Below are 23,887 nucleotides of genomic sequence, written 5' to 3' on the forward strand. Positions count from 1 at the left end.
CACACCATTAAAAAAATATGAGGTCCCCATATACCTCCCACTCCCCTCATCCCACTCCTCCCCCCATAGCAACAACCTCCTCCATCATCATGAGACAGTCATTGCATTTGGTGAATACATCTCTGAGCACTGCTGCACCTCATGGTCAATGGTCCACACCATAGCCCACACTCTCCCACAGTCCACCCAGTGGGCCATGGGAGGACATACAATGTCCGGTAACTGTCCCTGCAGCACCACCCAGGACAACTCCAACCCCCGAAAATGCCCCCACATCACATCTCTTCCTCCCACTCCCTACCCCCAGCAGCCACCATGGCCACTTTCTCCATACCAATGCCACATTTTATTCGATTACTAATCACAATAGTTACTGAATAGAATATCGGTAAGTCCACTCTAATCCATATTCTATTCCTCCATCCTGTGGACCTTGGATTGGTTGTGTCCACTCCACATCTGTATCAAGAGGGGGCTTAGATTCCACATGGATGCTGGATGCAGTTCTCCTGTTTGCAGTTGTAGGCACTCTTGACTCCCTGGTGTGGTGGTTGACCTTCTTCACCTCCATGTGAGCTGAGTGGGGTAAGTCCAATAAACCAGAGTGTAGGAGTTGCTAGTCTGTTGAGGTTCACAGCCCCTTGATATTGATGCCTGTACTTATGAACCTTGATCTTGTGAAATTGAAACCTGGTCTGGTAATCAATATTACCTAAGAATTACCTGCTGAAAGCCTCCTTGTTGCTCAAATGTGGTCTCTCTCTAAGCCAAACAACATATAAACTCACTACCTTCCTCCCAGCATGGGACATGACCCTCTGGTATGAGCCTCCCTGGCACTTGGGATTATAACCAAGTGCCAAACCAGCAATGCATTTGGAAAAAGACTTGGACCAAAAGGGGGAAATACTAAATACAAATGAGTTTTTATGGCTAAGAGACTTCAAAGTGAGTCGGGAGGTCATTCCAGAGGGTGACTGCCACTGTAAACAGTCCCTCAAGCAGGAGCTCTAGAGATGCCTGGACACTATATGCAGACAACCCCAGAATTTGACACCCTGTCACTGGGTCTTACCTTGGAATACAGGATAACCTATCTCCCCAAATACATTGGAATTGGGCTACTTTGTAATTTTCCTACACATGGTTCTTATGCCCCTTTTATTTGAACCTATAATTAGCATTATACCCATTAAATGTGTGTCCCAGAGACTTAAGTGTTCCAGCTCTTCATATGCCAGATGAGCCCTGTATCTCAGCAGAGTTGCAGCCAACACCCAGCCTCCAGTTCATGAGACTTTCCCAGGACAACTAACAAAAGGATGATGATACAAAACACCCATTTCAAATAACAGAGAGTATCTACAACTGCAAGCAACACAGTTCTATCCATCTGCCCCATGGGATCTAAGCCCCCTCTCAATCGGAAGCAGAGTGAGCATCACCATTCCCCAAATCCTCAAGATTGAGAAAAGAATAAGCATAAAGGGGGAAAGCACCTATGGACTAAAGTAGACTTATGATTATTCTAGTAATGGAAGAATTTGTAACATTGATATAAAGGCTGTGGACACTAGAGGTTCTGAGGGGAAGGAGAGAAAAGAATAGGTGGAGCATGGGGCATTTGGGGACACTGGCATTGTCCTGCACGACATTGCAATGACGGATACAGTCATTATACATTCTGTCAAAACCGATAAAATTGTGTGGTACAAATAATGTAAACTATAGGCCCCGGTTAGTGGCAATGCTTCAACACGTGTTCATCTAATGGAGGATGTTGTTAATGGGGAAAGTGTGGGAGGGAAGGGGGTGGGGTATTTGGAAATCCCCTGTACTTTTCTTGCAACATTTATGTAATCTAAAACTTCTTTAAAAATAAATTTAAAAATAAAAATAAAAGAGCGGCCCGGTGACGAGCGCTGAGCCTTCAGTCCCTCTCCCGTGGCTCGAACTAGTGGAGGGGGTTGAAGAAACCTGAGATTCCACGAACACCCCCTTCCTGAGGCCCAGCGCGGGCCTCGAAGCCCCTCGAAGGCTGGGGCTGGAGGAAGGGGAGGCTCAGTACCAGGCAGCCCCCGCTCCACCCCCGGGGTGCGCAGGCCAAGCCTGGCCGTCCCTCGTCTGTAGCCCTTTGTGCAAGCGCCTGCGGGGGTGACGCGGGGCCGTCCTCCGGGCACAGCTGCGGCACTGGCCGGGGCGGAGGCAGGTCCCAGGCAGCACTGCCCCCCCCCCCGGCCTCCCTGGAGACTCTTCCCGGGGTGGGGGACACGCGCCCCGAGGCCTCTGCTTGGCCTGACGCCACAGCGGGGGCTCTCTGTCCCCAGAACAGCGGCGATGGCGAGATTTCTGAGCCCAGCTCCGCGCAGCTGCCTGCTCCTGCTTCTCCTCCTCCTCCAGCTCTCCTCCAGCTCTGCAGGTAAGACCCCCCCCCCCCCCCGGGAGACAGACCGTGCCCTGGCTCACCTTCGTCCATGCAGCCTCAAAGGCTGCACGTGCTAGCCTTGCTTTAAAGCAGATCTGTGGACACCGTTACCCCTCCGAAAGCTTCGGTGGCTGCCCACAGCCTCCTCCACCTGACCCCAGTCCTCAGACTCGCTCACCCGCCTCTCCTGCCCTGGTTTCTCACCTGTAAACGGGGATTATGAGCAGCCCCTTGGGTGGCGGTCAGGACTCAGTGAGACGAGACACGGAACACACCTGGCGGTGCCTGTCCCGCGGTGAAGGCTCAGTGAACATTGGTAGAGCTGTGATCTTGTCCAGCTTGAGGGCTATGCTCCGTGACTCAGGCAAGCCCTGGTTTCACAAGCTGAGGGGAAGAAAAGGACCCAAAGATTATCTCCAGTGCAGGAGCCTCCCAAGAGGAGCCCCCGTCCCTTTGGTCCCTGAGGAAACATCTCCAGTCCAATGGGAAAACCAGCCTCATCTCCATTTTGGTCAGTGCCTGAGGGAGGGGACATCCCACCACGGAGCAAGATTGGGGACACGCCCAGAGCAGGTCCAGGACCATGAGTGAGCTCTGAAGGTCCAGAGGAAAAGGAAACACATTCCCAGGGTGGAAGCTCTCAAAAGAGAATCCAGGGAAGGAGGAGGGCTGAGAGGTGGGGGAGAGGCAGTTAGAGTGGACAGAGCCCCAAAAGCAAAACTGCATAGCAGAGAAGGGCAACAATCTGGTCAAGTCCCAAAAGACAGGAAGGCCCAAGAGATGGGGCCACAGGGCAGGGGGCACCTAAGGTGGGGCTCAGGAGCCAGAGGTGGAGGCAGCTGGCAGAAAGGTGAAAGCAACCGTGGAGACGGTCACATGCTGGAATGTTCTGCCCAAGTCACTCACAGTATCTCCAGCCCAGAGAACTTTTATTGGTGTATGTGCAAGAAGAAAACCTGAGCTCCTCTCTGGTTCTAGAATTCCATTTTAAAATCTTTTGTCTCCTTTTCCTGTTTCGATAACATTCCCATGGCATGCCTGTTGGCCAAGCCTCCCTCTGACCCTCAGTCTCTTCTTTTTTGGTGTCTTGGACAGGACAGTTCAGGGTGATAGGACCAGGACACCCCATCCAAGCCCTGGTTGGGGATGAAGTGGAGATGCCATGTCGCATATATCCTGGGAAGAACGCCACGGGCATGGAGGTGGGCTGGTACCGCTCACCCTTCTCCAGGGTGGTCCATCTCTATCGGAATGGCAAGGACCAAGATGGAGAGCAGGCCCCTGAGTACCGGGGCCGGACGGATATGCTCAAAGAGGCCATTGGCGAGGGGAAAGTGACACTCAGGATCCGGAACGTGAGGTTCTCCGACGAGGGAGGCTTCACCTGCTTCTTCCGAGACCACTCGTACCAAGAGGAGGCAGCGGTGCAACTGAAAGTGGAAGGTGAGTCGTGCGTGTAACAATAGGTGCCGTCTGCTGGGTGGCCCAGAACGCCTGTGAAACTCCACCATTCCAGACTGAGTGAGACCCTTTAACCCAAGCCTCTCTCTTTGGGAATCTATTCCACGGTACGCTCAGGGATTGCTGCTGAAACAGTGGGTAAATCCTGGAATGCAGTCAATGCTCATGCGTAGGAAGTGACCGGGCAACGAGCATATCTGCCCATGCCCACGACCGACCACTAGAAGGTCATTGGGGGCTATTCCAGAGGGCCAGGAGGAATTCCCTGGAGTGCTGTGGGTGACAAGAGCAAGCCACGGGGACTAGGGAACAAAGCCACATCCTGCGTTTGTACGTGCACGTGAAGCAGAGGAAACTACGAAAAAGAGAGTGACCGTGGGTCACTTTTGGGGAAGAGAGGAGCGCAGGGACGATGGTGACCAATAAAAAATGAAACAAAGAGGCCATGGGAAAACACACGTGACCATACGCACCCATTCCTATAAAGTACGCATAACGCACGTTTGTAGGGACATACAGAGAGAAACTTTTTAATTCAACGAAAAGTTAAAAGAAAAACCAATAGAAAAAGTCAGAAATGGATGCGGCAAACATCTCAGATAATCAGTTTCCGATTGTTCTGCATCACTGGAGGGCAAGTTAGCAAACTGACAGCTAACCTGGTTTCCTGCTCTGTTTTGCTTTAGAGTACTTTTCTTTACTTGATGCACACAAAGGCATTAGCCCTAACTCTTCAAATGGATCAAACCCATTACAATGAGTGTGTCGGTGATCTTTTGTGAATTAGACGTTATTATAAAGCGTATTCACATCCCACCAGAACCCGACAGAACTGGGCAGAGGCGTGTCTTAGTCTTGCCCTTCCCTTTTCCAGCATCCTGCTTTGTATGATCTGGGGGTTATTTTCTTCTGTCCCTGGCTGGTTAAAGACAAGGTGAAGTGCAGGAGGCAAGCCTGGGACGATAACAGCTCCTTAGCTGAAGAGCAGACATGCCCTGAGGGCTGTGCCCCAGACCCCAACAGCCCATCTCCCTTCCCCGCCCGCACTGCGGATGTCAGGCACTCCATCATTTTTATATCTCAGGGTGACTGCTGCGGTGCTGGGACCAGAAAACGGCCCTGGATCTCCACCGACAAAGCACCAGGTCTAGAGGCAGACTGCGGGGATGGGAAAATAGCTTTGTGAGTCACAGAACGTCTTCCTACAGTGTTTGTCTCGAGGGGTTTTACCTCAAGGAAGCCTGACGGGAGCAGCTGTCCAGCTGGCAGCAGTCCTCAGTTCTGGTCAGCTCACGCCGCCTCCCCCACACGCCCCCTCCCCGCCCACCAAAGAAGGAGGGGAGGGAGGGGCGAAACCCACAAGATTTGCCTTAGGGGAGGTAGTTTATGCTCTGGTGGTTTCCAAACTCCACTCCTCACCCCCCACCTTACATCAGCATTTCTAGGAGTCTCGGGGGAGCAAGTTTTGCAAGTAAATGAGGGACCACCCACCTGCCCCCTGGGGAGCCAGGAAGCTGAGACAAATTCAGGGAGGAAATGCAAGTTTCTGCCCCTCCTCCTCTAAAGAGTTCCTGGTCTCTCTGACTTTATTTTTAATTTTCTTGCCTTTTTTTGTGTGATTTTTCTATTGGTTGTCTTAGTGTTTTATTTAAACTCTTCATTATGAAATTTTAAAATATAGGCAAAAATATAATATTCCAAGTCTCCAAGGACTCATTTCACCCGAAGCGCTGAGGCAAAGCCGAGGTGGCACAATTATATCATTGCTAAATCCTTGAGAACTTCTCTCTAAAATCTAAGAACTCTTAAAATACAAATAAGAAACAGCAGCAGCATAGCCACAATACTATGATCAAACTGAAAAATAACAAAAATTCCTCAACACCGTCTATGTCCAAATTCCCAGTCTATGTCCAAATCTTCCTGAATGCTTTAAAGTGTTTTGACAGTTGGCTTCTCTGAATCAGCCTAACCAGAGTCAAACCTTGGTGCTTGCCCTGCGGGGTTTCCCACGGTCTGGGCTGTGCTGATTGCCTTCCTGCATGTAACATAGCACCTCCTGCCCTGTACTTCCTGTAATGACTGAGCTAGCGGTGGGGATCAGATCAGGTGTGGTTTATTCTGGCAACCACACCTCACGGTGGTGCTGTATAGTGCTCTGCATCAAGAAGCTCATAACATCTGGTTTTCTCTCTTTTCATGATTCTAATCTTCTGTGAAAGTATAAAAGGTATGGGGGAGGAGGGAGAAAGGGAGTGAGGGAGGGAGAGGAAGAGGGGGGAGGAAGGGAGGGAAGGAGAAAGGGAGACAGGGAGGAAGGGAGAAGGAAGGAGGGAGGGAGGGAGGGAAATGGAGGGGGAGAAAGGGAGGGAGGGAGAGGAAGAGGGGGGAGGAAGGGAGGGAAGGAGAAAGGGAGACAGGGAGGAAGGGAGAAGGAGGGAGGGAGGAAGGGAGGGAGAGGGAGGGGGAGAAAGGGAGGCAGGGAAGGAAGAAGGGAGAGAATTCCTAAATCCCATTGCTACATGTGTAGCTTTCTGTTAATGTAAGAACGTGAGAGTGAACTTTGTTGCATTTTCCTCTGGGGAACGCAACAGCAGACAAGACCTTTAACCTGCAGCTTGCAGGGTTGCACTGCGCCTGAGAATCACTTCCCAGTCGGTTTGCCGTTATTCGCTGTGACGTAATCCCTACCTTTCATGGCAGTAGCCTAATCTCCCTCCTAAAGCAGAGGCAAGGTGGGAAGGGCTGTGGCAGCGCGTGGGATGCTGAGAACAGGCAGGTAGAGCTTTGGGCACCGAGGAGCAAACTCAAGAACAGGGGGAAAAGGGGAGCCCATCGCTCACCCAGGCCAGCTGAATCACCCCTTCCCGCGTTGCCCACCCCCCTCCACATCCGGTCAGCTGCCAAATCCTGTGGTTGGGATGGACCTTCCCAGCAGCTCGTAAGAGGGGTTCCATCTCCAGTGTGTCGTGGACCTCTTCGGCAGACTGGGGAAGCTGATGGGCCCCCTTCTCAGAATAATGCTTTTAGAGGCATAAAATAAAGCACTTACACTGAACTACAGTTATCGGAATATTAAAACAGCAAGACATAGGGTATAATTGTAATCTTCCGGGTCACTCTAAAGTACTGCCGAACATAAACGATCTCTGCAGTGACTCGAAGGCAATATGAAAATACTTGTGATTTTTACCGACTCAGCCCCCAGTTTTGGGCACTTTCCTGTGCTGCCTACGAGCATAATTGAAAGCAGCCTGGGATTTCCACTTAACGGCCATGGACAGATGTGGGTCTTTTCACATAAAGTTCATGAATCCCTTGCTTCCGACACCACCACCATCGTAGTTACAACTCGAATCGCTTCTTAGAGTTCCAGTGGCCTCTTACTGAGGTCCCTCCCTGTCCAGCTCACAAATCAATAAACTGGAGCGTGAAATTCTTCCGTACATCCTGCTCCCCACGGACTTGAGGAGCCTGTCCAGTTCCCTTACCTGGTTCCCAAAACTTCCCGCGCCTGGCCCAAGACACTGTAGCACCATGCCTTCACCTGGCACAGCTCGTCCTGGGTCCAGCCACGTGGACCTTGCCTGTGGCCATCTAACCACTGGCTCTTCCTGGAACAGGCCACAGAGACCTTGCCCGTGGTCAGTCTAACCCCCGGCTCTCCTGGGTCCGGTCACACTGGTGCCGTGGCGTGCTCCTCCTAGGGTCCCATGGCAGCCCCCCCTTCTGAGCGCAGCCCCCTTCTGAGCACAGCCCCCCCTTCTGAGCGCAGCCCCCTTCTGAGGGCAGTCCCCCCTTTCTGAACACAGCTCCCCCTTTCTGAGAGCAAACCCCCCTTCCTGAGTGCAGCCCCCCCTTTCTGAGCACAGCCCCTCCCTTTTTTAGTACAGCCCCTCCTTCCTGAGCACAGCCCCCTCTTCCTCAACGCAGCCCCCGCCTCTGAGCGCAGCCCCCCTCTGAGCGCAGCCCCCCTTTCTGAGTGCATTCCTCCTTCCCGAGTGCAGCCCCCCTGAGCGCAGCCCTCCCTTTCAGATCCCTACTACTGGGTCAGCCCCGGGGTGCTGGCCGTCCTCGCCGTGCTGCCCGTGCTGCTCCTGCAGGCGGCCGTGGGGCTGCTCTTCCTCTGCCTGCAGCGGAGGCTGAGAGGTAAGGGCTGGGGTGGAACGAGCGGCCCGAGCCGGACCCTGCACGCTCGTCCTGGGCTTCGGGCTCAGAGCCTCAGGTCCACCTGGAGCTCTGCAGTGCGCCCCGCGCTCCACGCGGACATCGTGAGGACCTCGTGTCCCCGAGGGGGAGGACGCGCCCCAGGCAGGGTCCGCGGCTGGGACCAGCGGCAGCTCGCAGGGCCCACGCGTGCCCGGCTTCCACCCGGCAGCTCCGTGCACGGGCAGGGGCAGGTCCAGGCCGGTCTAGGCTAACGGAGGTTTAGGTGAGAAGTCAGGGAAAGGCTCTCGCTGTAGGAAAAGTGGAGCGGTGGTTGGCCCTAAACGCGTCCTCCCTTCTCCATCCAGCGCGGGGCTCCGGTCGGCCAGTGCCCAGAGCCTCCTTCTGAGCCTTGTGTCCCCAAGTGCCCCCAGAGCCAAAGCGCAGGGCAGCCTGCTCCTCCCGCCCTCCCCAAGCCCCCCCTACGGAAGAGGAAGCGAAGGGTTTGGGGGGGCGGGGACGGGTGCGGCAGCCGCGGGGTCCTTTCTCTCCCCTTGGAAATACCCCGGCGCTCCCTGACCTGCTCTCCACCTGCTGGAGCAGAACGCCCAGCGCGGCGGGACCAGAACCGGAGGCGCGGCTCAGCTCCTGGAGCGCGGGTGTCAGCAGCCTCCTCGCCTCGTGGACACCCCGTGGGAGGGGCTGGGAGCAGGAGCCTATGGGCTTGTCACAGGGGGCCACTCAGGAGCGTTAGCTGCTCCTCCCTCACTCAGCGGGCTGGGGCCCTGGGCTTACAAGCAGGTGGAAGCAAGAAAAGAAGCCAACAGCAGGGGAGAGGAAGTAAACCTTAGGCGGGTCAGGGCTGAGGTCTCCCCGCATTCTCCGTCCCCCATTCAATCCTCATGACAGCCACAGAATGAGCCTGAGTGACCAGGGCCTCTGGGCTCCGAATCCAGTGCTCCCCCAGGGCCTCTGGACTCCTAATCCAGTGCTCCTCCAGGGCCTCTGGACTCCAAATCCAATGCTCCACCAGGGCCTCTGGGCTCTAAATCCAGTGCTCCTCCAGGGCCTCTGGACTCCTAATCCAGTGCTCCTCCAGGGCCTCTGGACTCCAAATCCAATGCTCCCCCAGGGCCTCTGGGCTCCGAATCCAGTGCACTAGGGCCCTGAGGCTGCTGCCAGGCCGCACAGCGGCCACGTTCCGGGTGGGGAAGGGTCCCCGCAGTCCCAGAGCGGGAACAGACACGTCACCTTCTTCTGTTTCAGGAAAACTCTTTGCAGAGATAGGTGAGTTCCAGTCGGTGCGCCCCCAGCCCCCCCTCCTGCTCCCCCGCACCCCTGGACGGTTGTGGCCACGGTCTCGCTGCCTCTGCCTCGAGCGCAGTGCTCCCCGCGGGGCGGGAGATTCACTGCTCAGGACCTGGAGGCAGGCAGAGCCGGCTTCACGCCTGCCCTGCCTCAGCCGCGCAGAGCCGCCCTCAGCTCCTCCTCCAGCCTGGAGACGCCCCACGATTAGAGGTCAGAGGACGGGACCGAGGGTCCACTAAGCCCCCTTCCTTGCTCCCCTTTCAGAGAATCTCCACCGGACTTTCGGTAAGTGCTGGTGCTCCCGGCAGCCCTGGCCCAGGGCCTGCTCTCCCTCCCGCCAACCTTTTTTTTTTTTTTTTGGCCATCATTTGCATCTAGGGTTAGATACTAGCAAATGCTTACATGATACTTTGTGTCTCACACTATTCTAACAGGTTTACTTGTGTTAACTCATTTTGTAGGAGTTGCAAACACTGCACAAAGGGGAGGTGGAGAGATTCTTTACAGAGGAGCTCGCAGTGTCTAGTTGAGGAGGGGAGGCACATGCCTGAAGTGGGGAGAACGTGAATCTATACACGAGTAATCGACTGCTCAAGGGGCTGAGCCTCTGGGTGCGGGAGAAAGAGCAGTCAGGAAGTGCTGAGTGTGGACCGAGCCCGAGGGGCACAAGCTGCTCTCAAGTGTTAGAAAAGATAGATGAGAAAGAGAGAGAAAGAGAGAGAGGTGATATAGAGATGATAGAGAGAGAGGTGATAGATGATAGAGATAGAGATGATAGATGATACATAGAGATGATAGATATAGAGAAGATACATGATAGATTTGATAGATGATAAGAGATAGATGGTAGATGATAAATAGATCAAAAATGATGGATGACAGATGATTGATAGATGATAGTAGATAAATAATAGATGATAGATGATCAATAGACAGAAAACATAGAATTATGTAACATATATATAACAGTAGGTAAATCTGAGTATCTGGGTGGGGGGTACACTGGAGTTTTATGTATTATTTCTCTATTTACAACTTTAAGTTTGCAATTATTTCAAAATAAATGTTGTTTTTTTAAAAATATGCACACACACACCCCAAAATAAAAATTCCAGCAGAAATAGAGTAAGAGGACGGCCAGCCCTTGACCAATCTGGAAAGGCTGCCTGGAGGAAGCCCCACAGGGCTTCCGTCCTCTGTCCTCTGCAGACTGCCTGGCGCCCAGGGCCAGTGTCTGCGCACAGGGCACCCAAACATTTGCTGAGCGAATGGACCGAGCAAGTAGGACCTGGCCGGGCAGCGCTGGGGGTCCTTCCCGGGCAGCAGGGGGCCCCGTCACTCCCGAGGCCCCGCCCGGGTCGATGCCAGTGGGCGCCTGCCCACGTGCACACACAGTCCCTGCCACCGCCTGGAAGGAAGGGGGTCTGCGTTCTGTCAGATGCTCAGAGTATGCTCGGAGCAGAGAGCTCCCCTCCTTTTGTAGGTGAATCTTTTGAAGTCTGGGTGAAGCCAGACGGCCCCCTTTCCAGAAACGTGTTTATAAACGCACATAAATTACACAGGACTGTGAGAAAAGTGCCCTATTAAATAGGGCCTAACGACTCCGACCCTTCCAAACACCTGATGAACACAAGCAGAGTCGAGGTGTCTGCAACAACCCAACGGGACAGGGACTCCCGCGGCTCCTGGTGGGGGCAGGCCGGGGGTGCCGCCGAGCCCGTGGGGGTGCCGCCCGCCGGCTCCCTGCTCCCGGGCCCTGGCTAAGCTCCACCCAGGGGCGGGTGGCGCGGGGAGCCCGCCAGCGCCGCCTGCTCTGTGCCCGCCCAGACCCCCACTTCCTGAGGGTGCCCTGCTGGAAGGTCGCCCTGTTCGCCGTCGTGCCGGTCCTGGGGCCCCTGGCTGCCCTCGTCATCTGCTACAACTGGCTGCACCGGAGGCTGGCAGGTGGGGTGCCGCGGCGCGCAGGACGCGCGGGGGCGCCGGGCGGGGGGCGTCAGCCGCGGGAGCGCGGGCGCCGGGCGGGACGGGGGTCTCCTTCCCCTCCGCGTGGGCTCGGGCGGGCGGGAGGGGCTCGGGCTCACCAGCTCGTTTCCCTCCTTTGCAGGGCAGTTTCTCGAGGAGCTCAGTAAGTGCACTTTTCCTCCTTATCAACTGAGAACGAAGGGGGGCGGGGTTGCCCGGGAAGGGGGCTGCGGAGGGGTCAGGACTCTGAAGGGGAGGGGGGGGAGGAGGCGCGGGGCGGGGGGGGGGGGGGGGGGAGACACCGCCTCGGGGGCTCGGCAGGACCCCGCGGGGCCGCCCCGCTCCCGCCAGGAGGACGGGCACGGAGGAACAGAGGGACAGAGGGACAGAGGGAGGCTGAGACGGACCCACCCACCGCATCTGAGTGAAGCGCCTCCTTCCTCCAGGAAACCCCTTCTGAGCTGTCAGAGCTCGCAGGGGTGCAGGAGAGACCACTGACCAGGGACTGGGACCACCGAGGCGGGGACATCCCACCTGCTCTTCAGAACACCCTGGGCTCCCAGTGGGACCGCCGGCCGTGTTCTGCCCCCTCCCGCCCCTTCCCCTTTTTCACCTTCCTTCCCTCCCCTCCCCTGCCCCGCCCCTCCCCTGCCCCTGCCCTCCTCCTCCTCCCTGCCCTTCCCCCTCTCACTTCTGTCCAGTCGTCCACCACGTCCAGCTCGTCCTCCCTGGAGCCTCTGTGGCGGGGGCTCCAGGCCCTTCTCTGTGACAGAGGCCCCCGGGCTGGGAGACTGCGGCCCGGAGGGACCTTCTGCTGCAAGCAGCCCACCCCTCGCTGACCCACCTGACAGGGCAGACTGGGGGGGGGAGGCGGGGAGGGGCAGACTGGGGGGTGGGCGGGGGGGCAGGGGGCGCAGAGGTCAAGGGGGAGCTGAAGGGGCTGCTGAATGAGGACGCGGGTGGGGGGGATCGGGGGCGCCCGCAGCGCTGACCCTTGTCCCCTCACCTCGCCTCCCCTCCTTCCCCCGCCTCTCCCCTGCCCCTCATTCTCAGAGAGCCCACTGGTTTATTCAGTTACTACTCGAGGCAAAGAAGCGCACGAAGTTGCTAATTAACCACCGAGAGTCCCTTTTCCTTTGTTCCCCCACCGCCCTGCCCCACCGGACTCCTTCGGGGCCAGCCCTCAGGTCTCAGGGCCTCCTGGCTTTGTCTGCCCCTTCCTCCCAACCCGGGGCACGGACTCCAGGAGGCCCACTCCCCTGCCCTGCCCCAGGAAGGCAGCACCAGAGAAGCCGAGCAACTGACCCGGGAGTGCCCAGTATTTACGGGCTCCCAGACATTCCCCAAAGCAGAGGCCGCTGCAAGCAGCACGGGGCTGCTCAGTGAGGGGGCCCTCGGCTGGGGAGGTGGGCTTCCCTGCTAACAGCAGGGGGCAGTGGGACTGGGAAGCCCCCCAGGCCTCGGGCTCCGGGTGCGGGTCCCGGCCAGGGGCTCCCGGCTCGAAACCGCTGGTGCCTGAGTCCCCACAAGGGCCGCCCGCTCCTGCCCACGGCTCCTCAGGTTTAAACTGGGCCCTTGGGTCCCTGCCACGGGTGACTGGTTCTCAGTGATGGGTGCGGACTTCAGCCAGGGGCTCCCGGCTCGAAACCGCTGGTGCCTGAGTCCCCCTAGGGCCGCCCACTCCTGCCCACGGCTCCTCGGGTTTAAACTGGGCCCTTGGGTCCCTGCCAAGGGTGACTGATTCCCAGTGATGGGTGCGGAATCCGGCCAGGGGCTCCAGGCTCGAAACCGCTGGTGCCTGAGTCCCCACCAGGACCACCCACTTCTGGCCACGGGTGCCCGGTTCCCAGTAATGGATGTGGACTTCGGCCGGGGGCTCCGGGTCTCTTAACCGGACAGCGGCCACCTGCATGGAGAAGTCTCTGGAATCCCCCCACCGCACTCCTGGCCCGGCCCCTGGCCTCGGTGTGTGCTCTGGGGGTCCCCCCGCCGGGCTCAGACGGCCCAGCCCAGGAAACTCTTCCCACAGAAGGGGCGTGGTGGGGCCGGATCCCAACTCAGGTCTTGCCACAGATGGAGCAACCCACGGGCCCCGCCCCAAGATGCAGCGCATGCCGTGGCTGCAACCTCGGGGTCCTGCAATGCCGCCCCCCCCCCACTGCCTGCAGGTGTTAGTCCACCTGGGTCAGGACACACCTGGTAGCTATGGAGGCGGGGGCGTTCAGGGAGCTCCTGCCACAGGTGGCCTCGCCGGGGTGCTGGGAGAACGGGAGTCCTGGTGATGGACCAGCCGGGCAGAGAACGGGCTCCCCCCCCCAAGCAGGAGGGCCCTTATCACTCACCTGGGGCTCCTGTCCCCCAGGCTGCCCCCCCCAAGCAGGAGGGCCCTTATCACTCACCTGGGGCTCCTGTCCCCCAGGCTGCCCCCCCCAAGCAGGAGGGCCCTTATCACTCACCTGGGGCTCCCGCCCCCCCAGGCTGCCCCCCCAAGCAGGAGGGCCCTTATCACTCACCTGGGGCTCCTGTCCCCCAGGCTGCCCCCCCCAAGCAGGAGGGTCCTTATCACTCACCTGGGGCTCCTGTCCCCCCAGGCTGGCCCCCCCAAGCAGGAGGGTCCTTATCACTCACCTGGGGCTCCTGTCCCCCAGGCTGCCCCCCCAAGCAGGAGGGCCCTTATCACTCACCTGGGGCTCCTGTCCCCCAGGCTGCCCCCCCCAAGCAGGAGGGCCCTTATCACTCACCTGGGGCTCCTGTCCCCCAGGCTGCCCCCCCAAGCAGGAGGGCCCTTATCACTCACCTGGGGCTCCTGTCCCCCAGGCTGGCCCCCCCCAAGCAGGAGGGCCCTTATCACTCACCTGGGGCTCCTGTCCCCCAGGCTCCCCCCCCAAGCAGGAGGGCCCTTATCACTCACCTGGGGCTCCTGTCCCCCAGGCTCCCCCCCCCAAGCAGGAGGGCCCTTATCACTCACCTGGGGCTCCTGTCCCCCAGGCTGGCCCCCCCAAGCAGGAGGGCCCTTATCACTCACCTGGGGCTCCTGTCCCCCAGGCTGGCCCCCCCAAGCAGGAGGGCCCTTATCACTCACCTGGGGCTCCTGTCCCCCCAGGCTGGCCCCCCCCAAGCAGGAGGGCCCTTATCACTCACCTGGGGCTCCCGCCCCCCCAGGCTGCCCCCCCCAAGCAGGAGGGCCCTTATCACTCACCTGGGGCTCCTGTCCCCCAGGCTGCCCCCCCCAAGCAGGAGGGCCCTTATCACTCACCTGGGGCTCCTGTCCCCCCAGGCTGGCCCCCCCCAAGCAGGAGGGCCCTTATCACTCACCTGGGGCTCCTGTCCCCCAGGCTGGCCCCCCCCAAGCAGGAGGGTCCTTATCACTCACCTGGGGCTCCTGTCCCCCAGGCTGGCCCCCCCCAAGCAGGAGGGTCCTTATCACTCACCTGGGGCTCCTGTCCCCCAGGCTCCCCCCCCCAAGCAGGAGGGTCCTTATCACTCACCTGGGGCTCCTGTCCCCCAGGCTGCCCCCCCCAAGCAGGAGGGTCCTTATCACTCACCTGGGGCTCCCGTCCCCCCAGGCTGGCCCCCCCCAAGCAGGAGGGTCCTTATCACTCACCTGGGGCTCCTGTCCCCCAGGCTGGCCCCCCCCAAGCAGGAGGGCCCTTATCACTCACCTGGGGCTCCTGTCCCCCAGGTTGCCCCCCCCCCCCCAAGCAGGAGGGCCCTTATCACTCACCTGGGGCTCCTGTTCCCCAGGCTGCCCCCCCCAAGCAGGAGGGTCCTTATCACTCACCTGGGGCTCCTGTCCCCCAGGCTGGCCCCCCCCAAGCAGGAGGGTCCTTATCACTCACCTGGGGCTCCTGTCCCCCAGGCTGGCCCCCCCCCCAAGCAGGAGGGTCCTTATCACTCACCTGGGGCTCCCGCCCCCCCCAGGCTGCCCCCCCACCAAGCAGGGGGTTCTTATCATCACTTGCAGCACCTGCCCCTCCCCCAGGCTGGCCTCCCCTCCAGCCTCTCAGCCCCTCCTTCCTCTGGATGAACAACAAAAATTCACCTAACGCAAGCCTCCTTGTGAGCTCCTTCCCTCTTCCTGCCCCTCTCTCATCCCACACATCCCCCCTCGCCCTACACCACATAGGCTAGAGAGAAGAATAAACTCGTGGTTTTTCAGATTAAAAGACAGAACACCTTACGGGAATCTTTGGCAGGAAGGCCACAGGATGGACACTAGCCTAACCCGTCCCTGAAGTCCACTTGCCCTCACCAACGCCCATGGGCTACACGGCCTCCCGCCCCGATCGGGCCCCTGAGTTGGCAGTGCTTCAGCCAGGGCTGTCCTGCCAAGCGCCGAGACCTCTCGGCTCCGGGCTCCACCCTCAAGTGTCCCTGCTCCACGGCATCGGCGACGGGCTCGCCTCCCTCTTCTCGCTCAGAAAGGCCTTACTCAGAGGGCTGTCGCTGACCTAAGCAACCAGGAGACCTCAGCCCCGAGGGGAGGACGTCCACGTGGCCGGTCAGCCTTGGGGCCCTCGACCTTTCTGGTCTAGGGACCCCTTGGCCAGTCAGGTGTAAACCACAGGCCCTTCCCAAGTCCCACGTCGCTGCGTATTATCAATAAATACGTCCCTCCCGCGCCAACACGTCCTGCAAGAACTGTACTTTAAGCTTCACCTCAAGCTCAGGGACCCCCGGTTAGGAACTAGAGGTTCGTTTCCTCTAAACCAGCCCCTCCCGGCTCGAGTTGGGCCGGGCAGGCGGACCCGAGCGGACCGAGCGGATCTGCAGGGCTCTGCCCTGGGTCAGCCCGCTCGAGGGCGCTCCTTCCAGGCTCTCCATTGCCCTCTCCCTCGCGCTTCTTCCCGGAGGGGCTGCGTCTCCACTGGGGATGGAGACCTCACCTCCGCGGTTCTTCTTGCTCAAGCTTGGGCTCAAGCAGGAAGATTCTGGCTCAGGGGTGGGTAAGAAGGAGAGTTGAGTTGGTCCCATCTTGGGCCCTTACGCCCGCTGGGACACCAGCCCTTCACTTCCTCCTGCTGAGAGCATCACTGGGCCCCGCGGGTGCAGGGGGAGACAGCAGGAGGCCAGCCCCTAGCCAGGGCCCAGCATGCACCGTGGCAATAAATACGGAGGGATGAGCACTCGCAAGGCCGGCGCTGACCTGAGGACAGCGCCATCATGGGACAACAATCCAGCCTGCCTGCAGGCTGTGGCCTTCCCCTCGGACCTCTGAGCTCAGCGGCCAGGTCTCCTGGACAGAACGGGACCAGGGGGCAGAGGAGCTAAGGGTGATGCTTAGCCCGCCCAGGGAACCGACGCCCAGGGCTGTGGAGGTCCTCGGCAGGGCACTGGCTGAGGGCCCGGGCTCCTGCCCACAGGGACACGTTCTCTAGGGGCTCTGACCCCACGTCCGACAGCGCCTCGGCTGGTGCTGGCAGGCCCGTTCCTGCCGGGTGAAATCCACGGCACCTCCTTGAAGAAGACCGGCTTCTGAGAGCAGGAGAGGGGCAGGGAGACCAGGAGGAAGGCAGGGGCAGACGTCCAGGGCTTCCATAGGGCTCGAAGGCGATAATGCCCCAGCCAGGCGGCGCCAGCGTGCAGGGGTGGGGGCTCTGCACCCAGGGAAGTCCCTGCCGATGCCAGCGGCTGCAGGCCTCTCGCCCGAGTCCCAAGGAAGGATGGGAAGCACAGGCACTGCTGGCTTTCTATTTTAGATTTTTTGGGGGAAGCGTCCCCACGAGAGTTGCATTCCTGGGTCTGAAGTTACTTCCTTTCCGTTCTCTTCCTCTGTTTCTTGCGTGCCTTCCTTCCAGACCGCTGGGAAGAGCCTGCGAGGGGCGGCGCACGGCTGAGGAACATTGCGCCATCTCAGCCCCGGCCGTATCGCCGCTGCTCGCGGCTCCGCAGGCCTCGAACCGTGCTGTGGGCAGAAAACGTGCCGCAGCCCCCACAGACGGGCGTGCGCGCTCAGGATTCGGGTCCCACAGCTGGGCCCGCAGGGTGGGCGCCCGCCTGCTCCGGCTTTGTCCCCACGGGCCAGAAGCCTCTCCAGGGCGTCGAGTCGCCAGCATGGACCCTGCCCTGAGGCTGGAAGCTCCTCCAGGAGTAGGGGCACAGGGCTCCCTTCGCCTGCCGGGGAGAGGGGAATGCGGGGCAAATGCCCTCCACCAGCTTCGAAAGCCGCAGCGCGATTCCTGCAGCCCCCTCACCCAACGCGCAACCGCAACCAACAAGCCAGCTTCCCGCTTGGTTTCCTGGGCCAGCGGCAAGCCCTCCTGCCCCCTCCAGCTCTCCCCCTCCCCCCTCCAGCCCCCTCCGGCTCTACCCCTCCTGCCCCCTCCTGTCCCCTCCTACCCTCACCAGCTCCCTCCTGCCCCCACCAGCCCCCTCCACTCCCCTCTAGCCCTCTCCAACCTGCTCCAGTCCCCTCTTGCTCTCCTGGCTGTCAGCCAGAGGTGCGTGGCCCTCCCCGCCCCACTCCTGCTCTTCCCTTGTGTACCTCACCCAGTGACCCAGCCAAGGTCAAGAGCGCCTAATTATTAAGCTTATCTTCACAAAAGTTTTAGATCACAGTAATTCATATATACAATATACAATACTCCCACATATCCAACATAAAACCTTTTCCCTTCCACAGCAATAATCTTTTTACATATTCATACTATATTTACTGAAACTGATGTACAGCTATTGATACAATAGCTTTCAAACAAGGTAACATTTGGGTTTACTTTGTGGTTTATATTTTAGACTATACGATTTTCTAAATTTTTAGTTATCTTATGTTTTACATTATGATTTACATTTTAGCCTATCAGCCCCTATATATTTTTGGCATAATTTAACATGTCTTATATCCATCCTTGCATACTCTTGTGGCACACTTCTATTGCCCACAAAGTTACATTGGTTCCATCTATTCAATACCTCTTTCCCCTCCCCTTGGGGCCCACAGTGACAGTCAATCTTCATTATTGAAGGCCCATGTTCAGAGATACTTGCAACAGTGGTGAGGGCTTGACATGCTCAACTGCCCTAATGCCCTGGGAGCCACCATTTCTCTTGAGACATACAAGTCCCTCTATTTGATGGCATCAGTCCTCCCCAGGATGTGGGTATACCTTCACTCTCATTATATGGGGCTCTATCCAGTGATATAACCCACTATGGCAAAATGAGCATTCACACACTCCCTAGGAGCCTGTCTTGCATCAGATTATCCCCTTTAAGCATCTTAAACAGGTAACCTTCCTTATTATATTTTTGAAAAAGTTTTCTCAGCATTATACTCTCAACCAAATATCTGACAATCTCCTATGTTCGTATGTTGCCCCACCCTCCCCCCAATTTCTTGGGCAATATTACCCATCCTTCCATCCCTAGCCCCCCTCAAGCCTACAACACCCCACCCAAAGGTAACCCTATGCCCCCATTTTATCCCTTCCTTGTACAAATACTTACCTCCAGCTTATCATAGATTTCACCCATGTAGGTGTCAGCTTACATCCTTCCTCTGCCCCCCAATTTCCTTTAAGCCTATCATCCAGTCTCTAGCTCTCTGAGGCAGCTTGCTTATTTCATATCATTGAGGTCATGTAGTATTTGTCCTTCAATGCCTGGGTTGCTTCACTCAGCATAAGGTTCTCAAGATTCATCCATGTTATCACGTGTGTTTGTAGTGTATTCATTCTTAAAGCTGAGTTAGACTTACCCCACTCAGCTAACATGGAGTTGAAGAAGGTCAACCACCACACCATGGAGCCAGGAGCGCCTACAACTGAAAGCAGGAGGATTGCACCCAGCATCCATGTGGAATCTAAGCCCACTCTTGTTACAGATGTGGAGTGGACACAAGAATTCCAAGGTCCACAGGATGGAGGAATAGAGTATGGATTAGAATGGACTTGCTGATATTCTATTCATGAACTATTGTGATTAGTAATCGAAGAAAATGTAGCATTGACATGGAGAAAGTGGCCATGGTGGCTGCTGGGGGTAGGGAGTGGGAGGAAGAGATGTATGTGGGAGCATTTTTGGGACTTGGAGTTGTCCTGGGTGGTGCTGCAGGGCCAGTTACTGGACACTGTATGTCCTCCCATAGCCCACTGGGTGGACTGTGGGAGAGCATGGACTATGGTGTGGACCATTGACCATGAGGTGCAGCGGTGCTCAGAGATGTATTCGCCAAATGCAATGAATGTCTCATGATGATGGACATCATCATGTGAGGGGGTGAGGGGGATGGGGGGTATATGGAGACCTCATATTTTTTTAATGTAACATTAAAAAAACAAATAAAGACAAAAAATTTTAAAAAAAGAAAGAAAAAAGAGCAAAATATATATAAAATTATATCTATATATAGATAGATAGATATGCTTTCATCATCCTGCATGCCCATGGAGCTATTTCAAAAGTGGTCATGGTAGTTGCTGGGGGCAGGGAGAGGGAAGAAGAGATATGACATGGGGCATTTTTGCAGGGACAGATGCTGAACATTATGTATCCTGCCATTGCTCACTGAATGTACTGGGGGGGGTGGTGTAAACTACAATGTAAACTACAATGCATGCAGTGCAGCAGTGCTCCAAAATGTATTCACCAAATGCAATCAATGTGCCACAGTGATGAAAGAGGCTGTTGATGTGGGAGGAGAGGGATGAGGGTGAGGTGTGGGTATATGGAAACCTCTTATACTTTTTAAGGTAACATTTTTTTGTGGTCTATGTATCTTTTTAAAAAGAAATAAAAACACAAACAAACAAGAAAAAAAAAAAAAGAGCTCCTAAGACTCCTAAAGTGAGGGGAGCCCAGCCAAGTTCCCCCTGCCCTGGCCCACGTTCACCTCTTCTACCGCCTGGTACCTGCCGGACTCACCCAAGGCTACGATGCTCCTTATTCCAGAGATTAATTTACTAAAGAGGATTAACACATACAACTACCGTGGCCCAGAGCCCAAAGGAGAAATGTGACTGTCCAGAGCCCCAGAGAGGGACGTGGAGCCACACATTTAAAGACTTAAATGAGGCAAACAGAGGCCGGGGGGGGGGGCAGAGGGGACACCAGGTCAGGCCCCCCCAGTCCCGCCGCTGACCGCACCCCAATCCCGCTCACTTTCTCAGGGATGGCTTTTCTTAATCCAATGCATATCAGCACTTATTTTCTTTCCACTCACTTAGAACCTACCAGTTCCGTTATTTAACTTTAAAAACAAGTTTTTATTAATGCGGTTTTCCTCCTGCCTTGGCGCACAGGCATCTCCTCTAGGGCCTGATGGGCGCGACGCTGTCCAAGTCCACCACCCTGATCCCAGTGCTGGGGGCTGGCCTCTGGGAGCAACGGGACGTAACTACCGCTGGGCCTCGGGACCACCACCGAGCAGCCCCAGCCCGGGCCTGCCGCAGCAGCCCAGGCTCAGGCGGCGGGGGTCCACTGCGCGGGGGGCGGGGGAGGCTGCAAACCACTGCCAGGCCCGGGGGAGGGGCAGAGCTGGCCCCGCCGCGTAGGGTCTGAGGCGGCTGCTGGGTCCCCGAGGCGGAGGTCACTACGAAGGCATCAGCGACACCGAGAGCCCCGGAGCGCTCGCCAACGTTCAGACCCACGGATGGCCTACGCCACCTCGGGATGAAGTCTCGAATACCTGACACTCCACGGGCGTGATGCTGGAGACCTCCCTGTTGGGGACCCCTGAAACCACAACGTCCTTTGCCCCGGGACCAGCTACCCTCCAGTCTGTGGGTCTATGGACTTGTGGCAGAACGTAGTACTGCTCCTAGTTCCTCCGTCTCCACACCAGCCGTTAGGGGGCTCCAGGGCTGGTGTCTTCCTCTACACGTGACAAAACTGAGGTTCAGCACTTCACCTGAGCCCCAGTGGGGAAAGCGTGAACGCTGGGGCATGGAGCTGCAGGAAGGAAAGAAGGTGCATGTGGGTTCTTGTCCACCAGGGCTGGTAATATCCATTGCTGGGTTCTCTCGAGGACCACTGAGCCCAGGAGATAATGCAGGACCTGGGGTAGACTGAGTCCCATCGCAGGCTCTCTCTCTAAAGACACACCACTTGAGTAATCTGTGTTGAAGAAAAGGGGCTGGGGGAGGGAAGTGAACTGAATTTGCCCTCCTGCTTTTGATTCCTACAGGAATGGTTCTGGGACTGGATTTTCTCATTATGTATGAAGCTGCAGATTAACCATCAAGATATTATGAGGTATGACTGGAAGGCTGGAAACCTTACACAAGGGAGTGCCCAAGAGATATCCTAGCACAGAGGCCCCCAAGGACACAGAGGGATGGAGCGGCAAGGCTCCTGCTTGGCTATCCAACCCTTCCAGCAGCAGGACTCAACCTGGCCCTTTGCTCTGGAGGTAGACATCCCAACAGGAACAAAATGGTGGTCCTGGGGTAGACATCCCAACAGAAATGAACTAGTGGTCCTGGAGTAAACATCCCAATGGGAATGAAATGGTGGTCCTGGAGTAAACATCCCCAACGGAAATGAAATGGTGGTCCCGGGGTAACATCACAACAGGAACAGAATGGTGGCCCTGGGGATAGACATCTTTACATGCATTATGTCACTGTCTTTTCCCCTAGCAGAATTACTCTGCTCTCTGGATTTCACTCATATTGATCCTGAAAGCAGGTATTTTCTGTTACTTGTTGATTGAAAGCTGGGGAGAGAGTCCAGATGCCTGAAGGAGGAGGCTATCCTCAAGAGCAATGTGGAGATGTGAAAGGACCATATTGGTCTGTACAGTAGAGCAGACGCTGGCCTTTTCTTTGGTTCCTTCTGTCATCATCTAAGTAGCAGAACAGAGGACTGAGCATACTGTGGCCTTCGAGGAAGAAAGCTCACCAAGTCCCTCTAATACCAGTATCAGCAATAGGTCTAAACGTAACCACCTTGCTGAACAGAAGACAACGTTCCAGGCCTGGCCTCTGCAGGTCTTGCATCTCTTGGAGAAAAGCAGCTCTCCAGGAACTCCCCACTGCCCTAGGGTGGGCAGAATGACCCCACCCAGGGGTCTTGTGTTTTGATGGGTCTTCTGGCCTGGGTGCAGCTTTCCCTTTTCCTCAGGTAGGAGCACATGACCCATGTTCTTCTCAAAGGATGACCTCTTAGATCAAAGTGTAAAAACCCAGACTCATCAATAGCCAAAGAAGAGCATCTCGCAAAAGCTAACATCCTTTCATGATAAAACCTTGATAAACAAGGAAGAGAAGAGAACTTCCTAAACCAGATAAGGGACATCTATAAAAATCCCATAGCTAACATCATACTTAATGGTGAAAGACAAAGCTTTTCCCCTAAGATCAAGAAGACAAGGATGTCTGTGCTCACCATTTCTATTCAACAGAAGTTCTAACCAGGGCAATTAGACAAGAAAAATAAATAAAAGACATCTAGATTGGAAAGGAAGAAATAAAGCTACCTCTCTCTCTCTCTTTTTTTTTCCACAGGTGACATGATGTTATATATAGAAAATCCAGAATAACACACACACACACACACACAATTAGAACTAATAAACAAGTTCAGCAAAGCTGCAGGATGTAAGCTCAAAATACAAAACCAGTTGTATTTCTATACAGTGGCAATAAATATCCAAAAATGAAATCAAGAAAACAATTCCACTCACAATAGGATCCAAAAGAATAAAATATTTAGGAATAAATTTAGTCATGGAAGTGCAACACTGGTACACTGAAAAACACAAAACATTGTTGAAAGAAATTAAAGAAGACCTTACTAAATGGAAAGCTATTCCATGTTAATGGATTGGAAGACAATATTATTAAGATGGCTATACTACCTAAACTGATGTATAGATTTAATGCAATCCCTACAAAATTCCAACTGCTTTTTGTAGAAATCGACAAGCTGATCCTAAAATTCATATGGAAATGCAAGGTACCTAGAACAGCCAAAACAATCTTGGAAAAAAAGAACAAAGTTGAGGGACTCACACTTTCCAATTTCAAAGCTTATGAAAAAACTACAATAACCAAGACAACATGGCACTGGCATAAGGATAAACACACAGACCAATGGAATATAATTGAGAGTCTATAAATAAGCCCATATATTTATGGCTGATTGATTTTTGACAAGGATGCCAAGATCATTCAATAAGGAAAAGAATGGTCTTTTCAACAAATAGTGCTAGGACAAGAAGACAGTATGCAAAAGAATGTGATTCTTATGACCCCTACCTTACATCATATACAAAAACTGTTGCCTTGTAAGAGGATCTAGTACCCATAATATATAAGGACATCTTACAACCTAACAGTAAAAAGACAAAAAAAAAATTTTAAGGGGCAAAGGACTGGAATAGCCATTTCTTCAAAGATGATATGCAAATGGCAATAAGACATGAAGAGATGTTCAACATCATTAGAAATTACAGCAATTTGATACTATTTGTGAACTCTGAAAATAGATATTGGATTATGTTTGTAAACTCGTCTGTTCCTTTGGGCATATTAGATTGTATTAAAGTCACATGTTTCACTTTTACTTGACTAAATTATGATTAGGGCTTTGATTCGGCCACATCGGCAGGATGTTGAGTCCCCGCCCCTTGGTGGGCAGATACAG

General features: G+C 55.6%; 1 protein-coding gene and 1 long non-coding RNA gene across 2 annotated transcripts in view; one reads left to right on the forward strand and one right to left on the reverse strand.

The window, feature by feature from the left end:
- Positions 1 to 235: 235 nt before the first annotated feature.
- LOC139437327 (uncharacterized) overlaps positions 236 to 23,887 on the reverse strand; it is a 29,412-nt gene continuing 5,760 nt past the window's right edge. Inside the window, exons 2-3 of the long non-coding RNA XR_011647100.1 lie at positions 2,630 to 2,809; positions 236 to 576 (exon numbers count right to left, since the gene is read on the reverse strand). This is a non-coding gene — a long non-coding RNA (uncharacterized lncRNA). The remainder of the gene's footprint in view (positions 577 to 2,629; positions 2,810 to 23,887) is intronic.
- Positions 2,169 to 12,418, forward strand: MOG (myelin oligodendrocyte glycoprotein). Its single transcript, XM_058285469.2, has 8 exons — positions 2,169 to 2,419; positions 3,521 to 3,868; positions 7,922 to 8,035; positions 9,299 to 9,319; positions 9,605 to 9,625; positions 11,168 to 11,284; positions 11,445 to 11,465; positions 11,749 to 12,418. Exons 1-8 carry the CDS (start codon positions 2,338 to 2,340, stop codon positions 11,760 to 11,762), a joined length of 738 nt encoding a protein of 245 aa, XP_058141452.1. The 5' UTR covers positions 2,169 to 2,337; the 3' UTR covers positions 11,763 to 12,418.

The sequence above is a fragment of the Dasypus novemcinctus genome, chromosome 22 (assembly GCF_030445035.2).
Source record: "Dasypus novemcinctus isolate mDasNov1 chromosome 22, mDasNov1.1.hap2, whole genome shotgun sequence".
In the NCBI taxonomy this organism is placed as follows: Eukaryota; Metazoa; Chordata; class Mammalia; order Cingulata; family Dasypodidae; genus Dasypus; species Dasypus novemcinctus.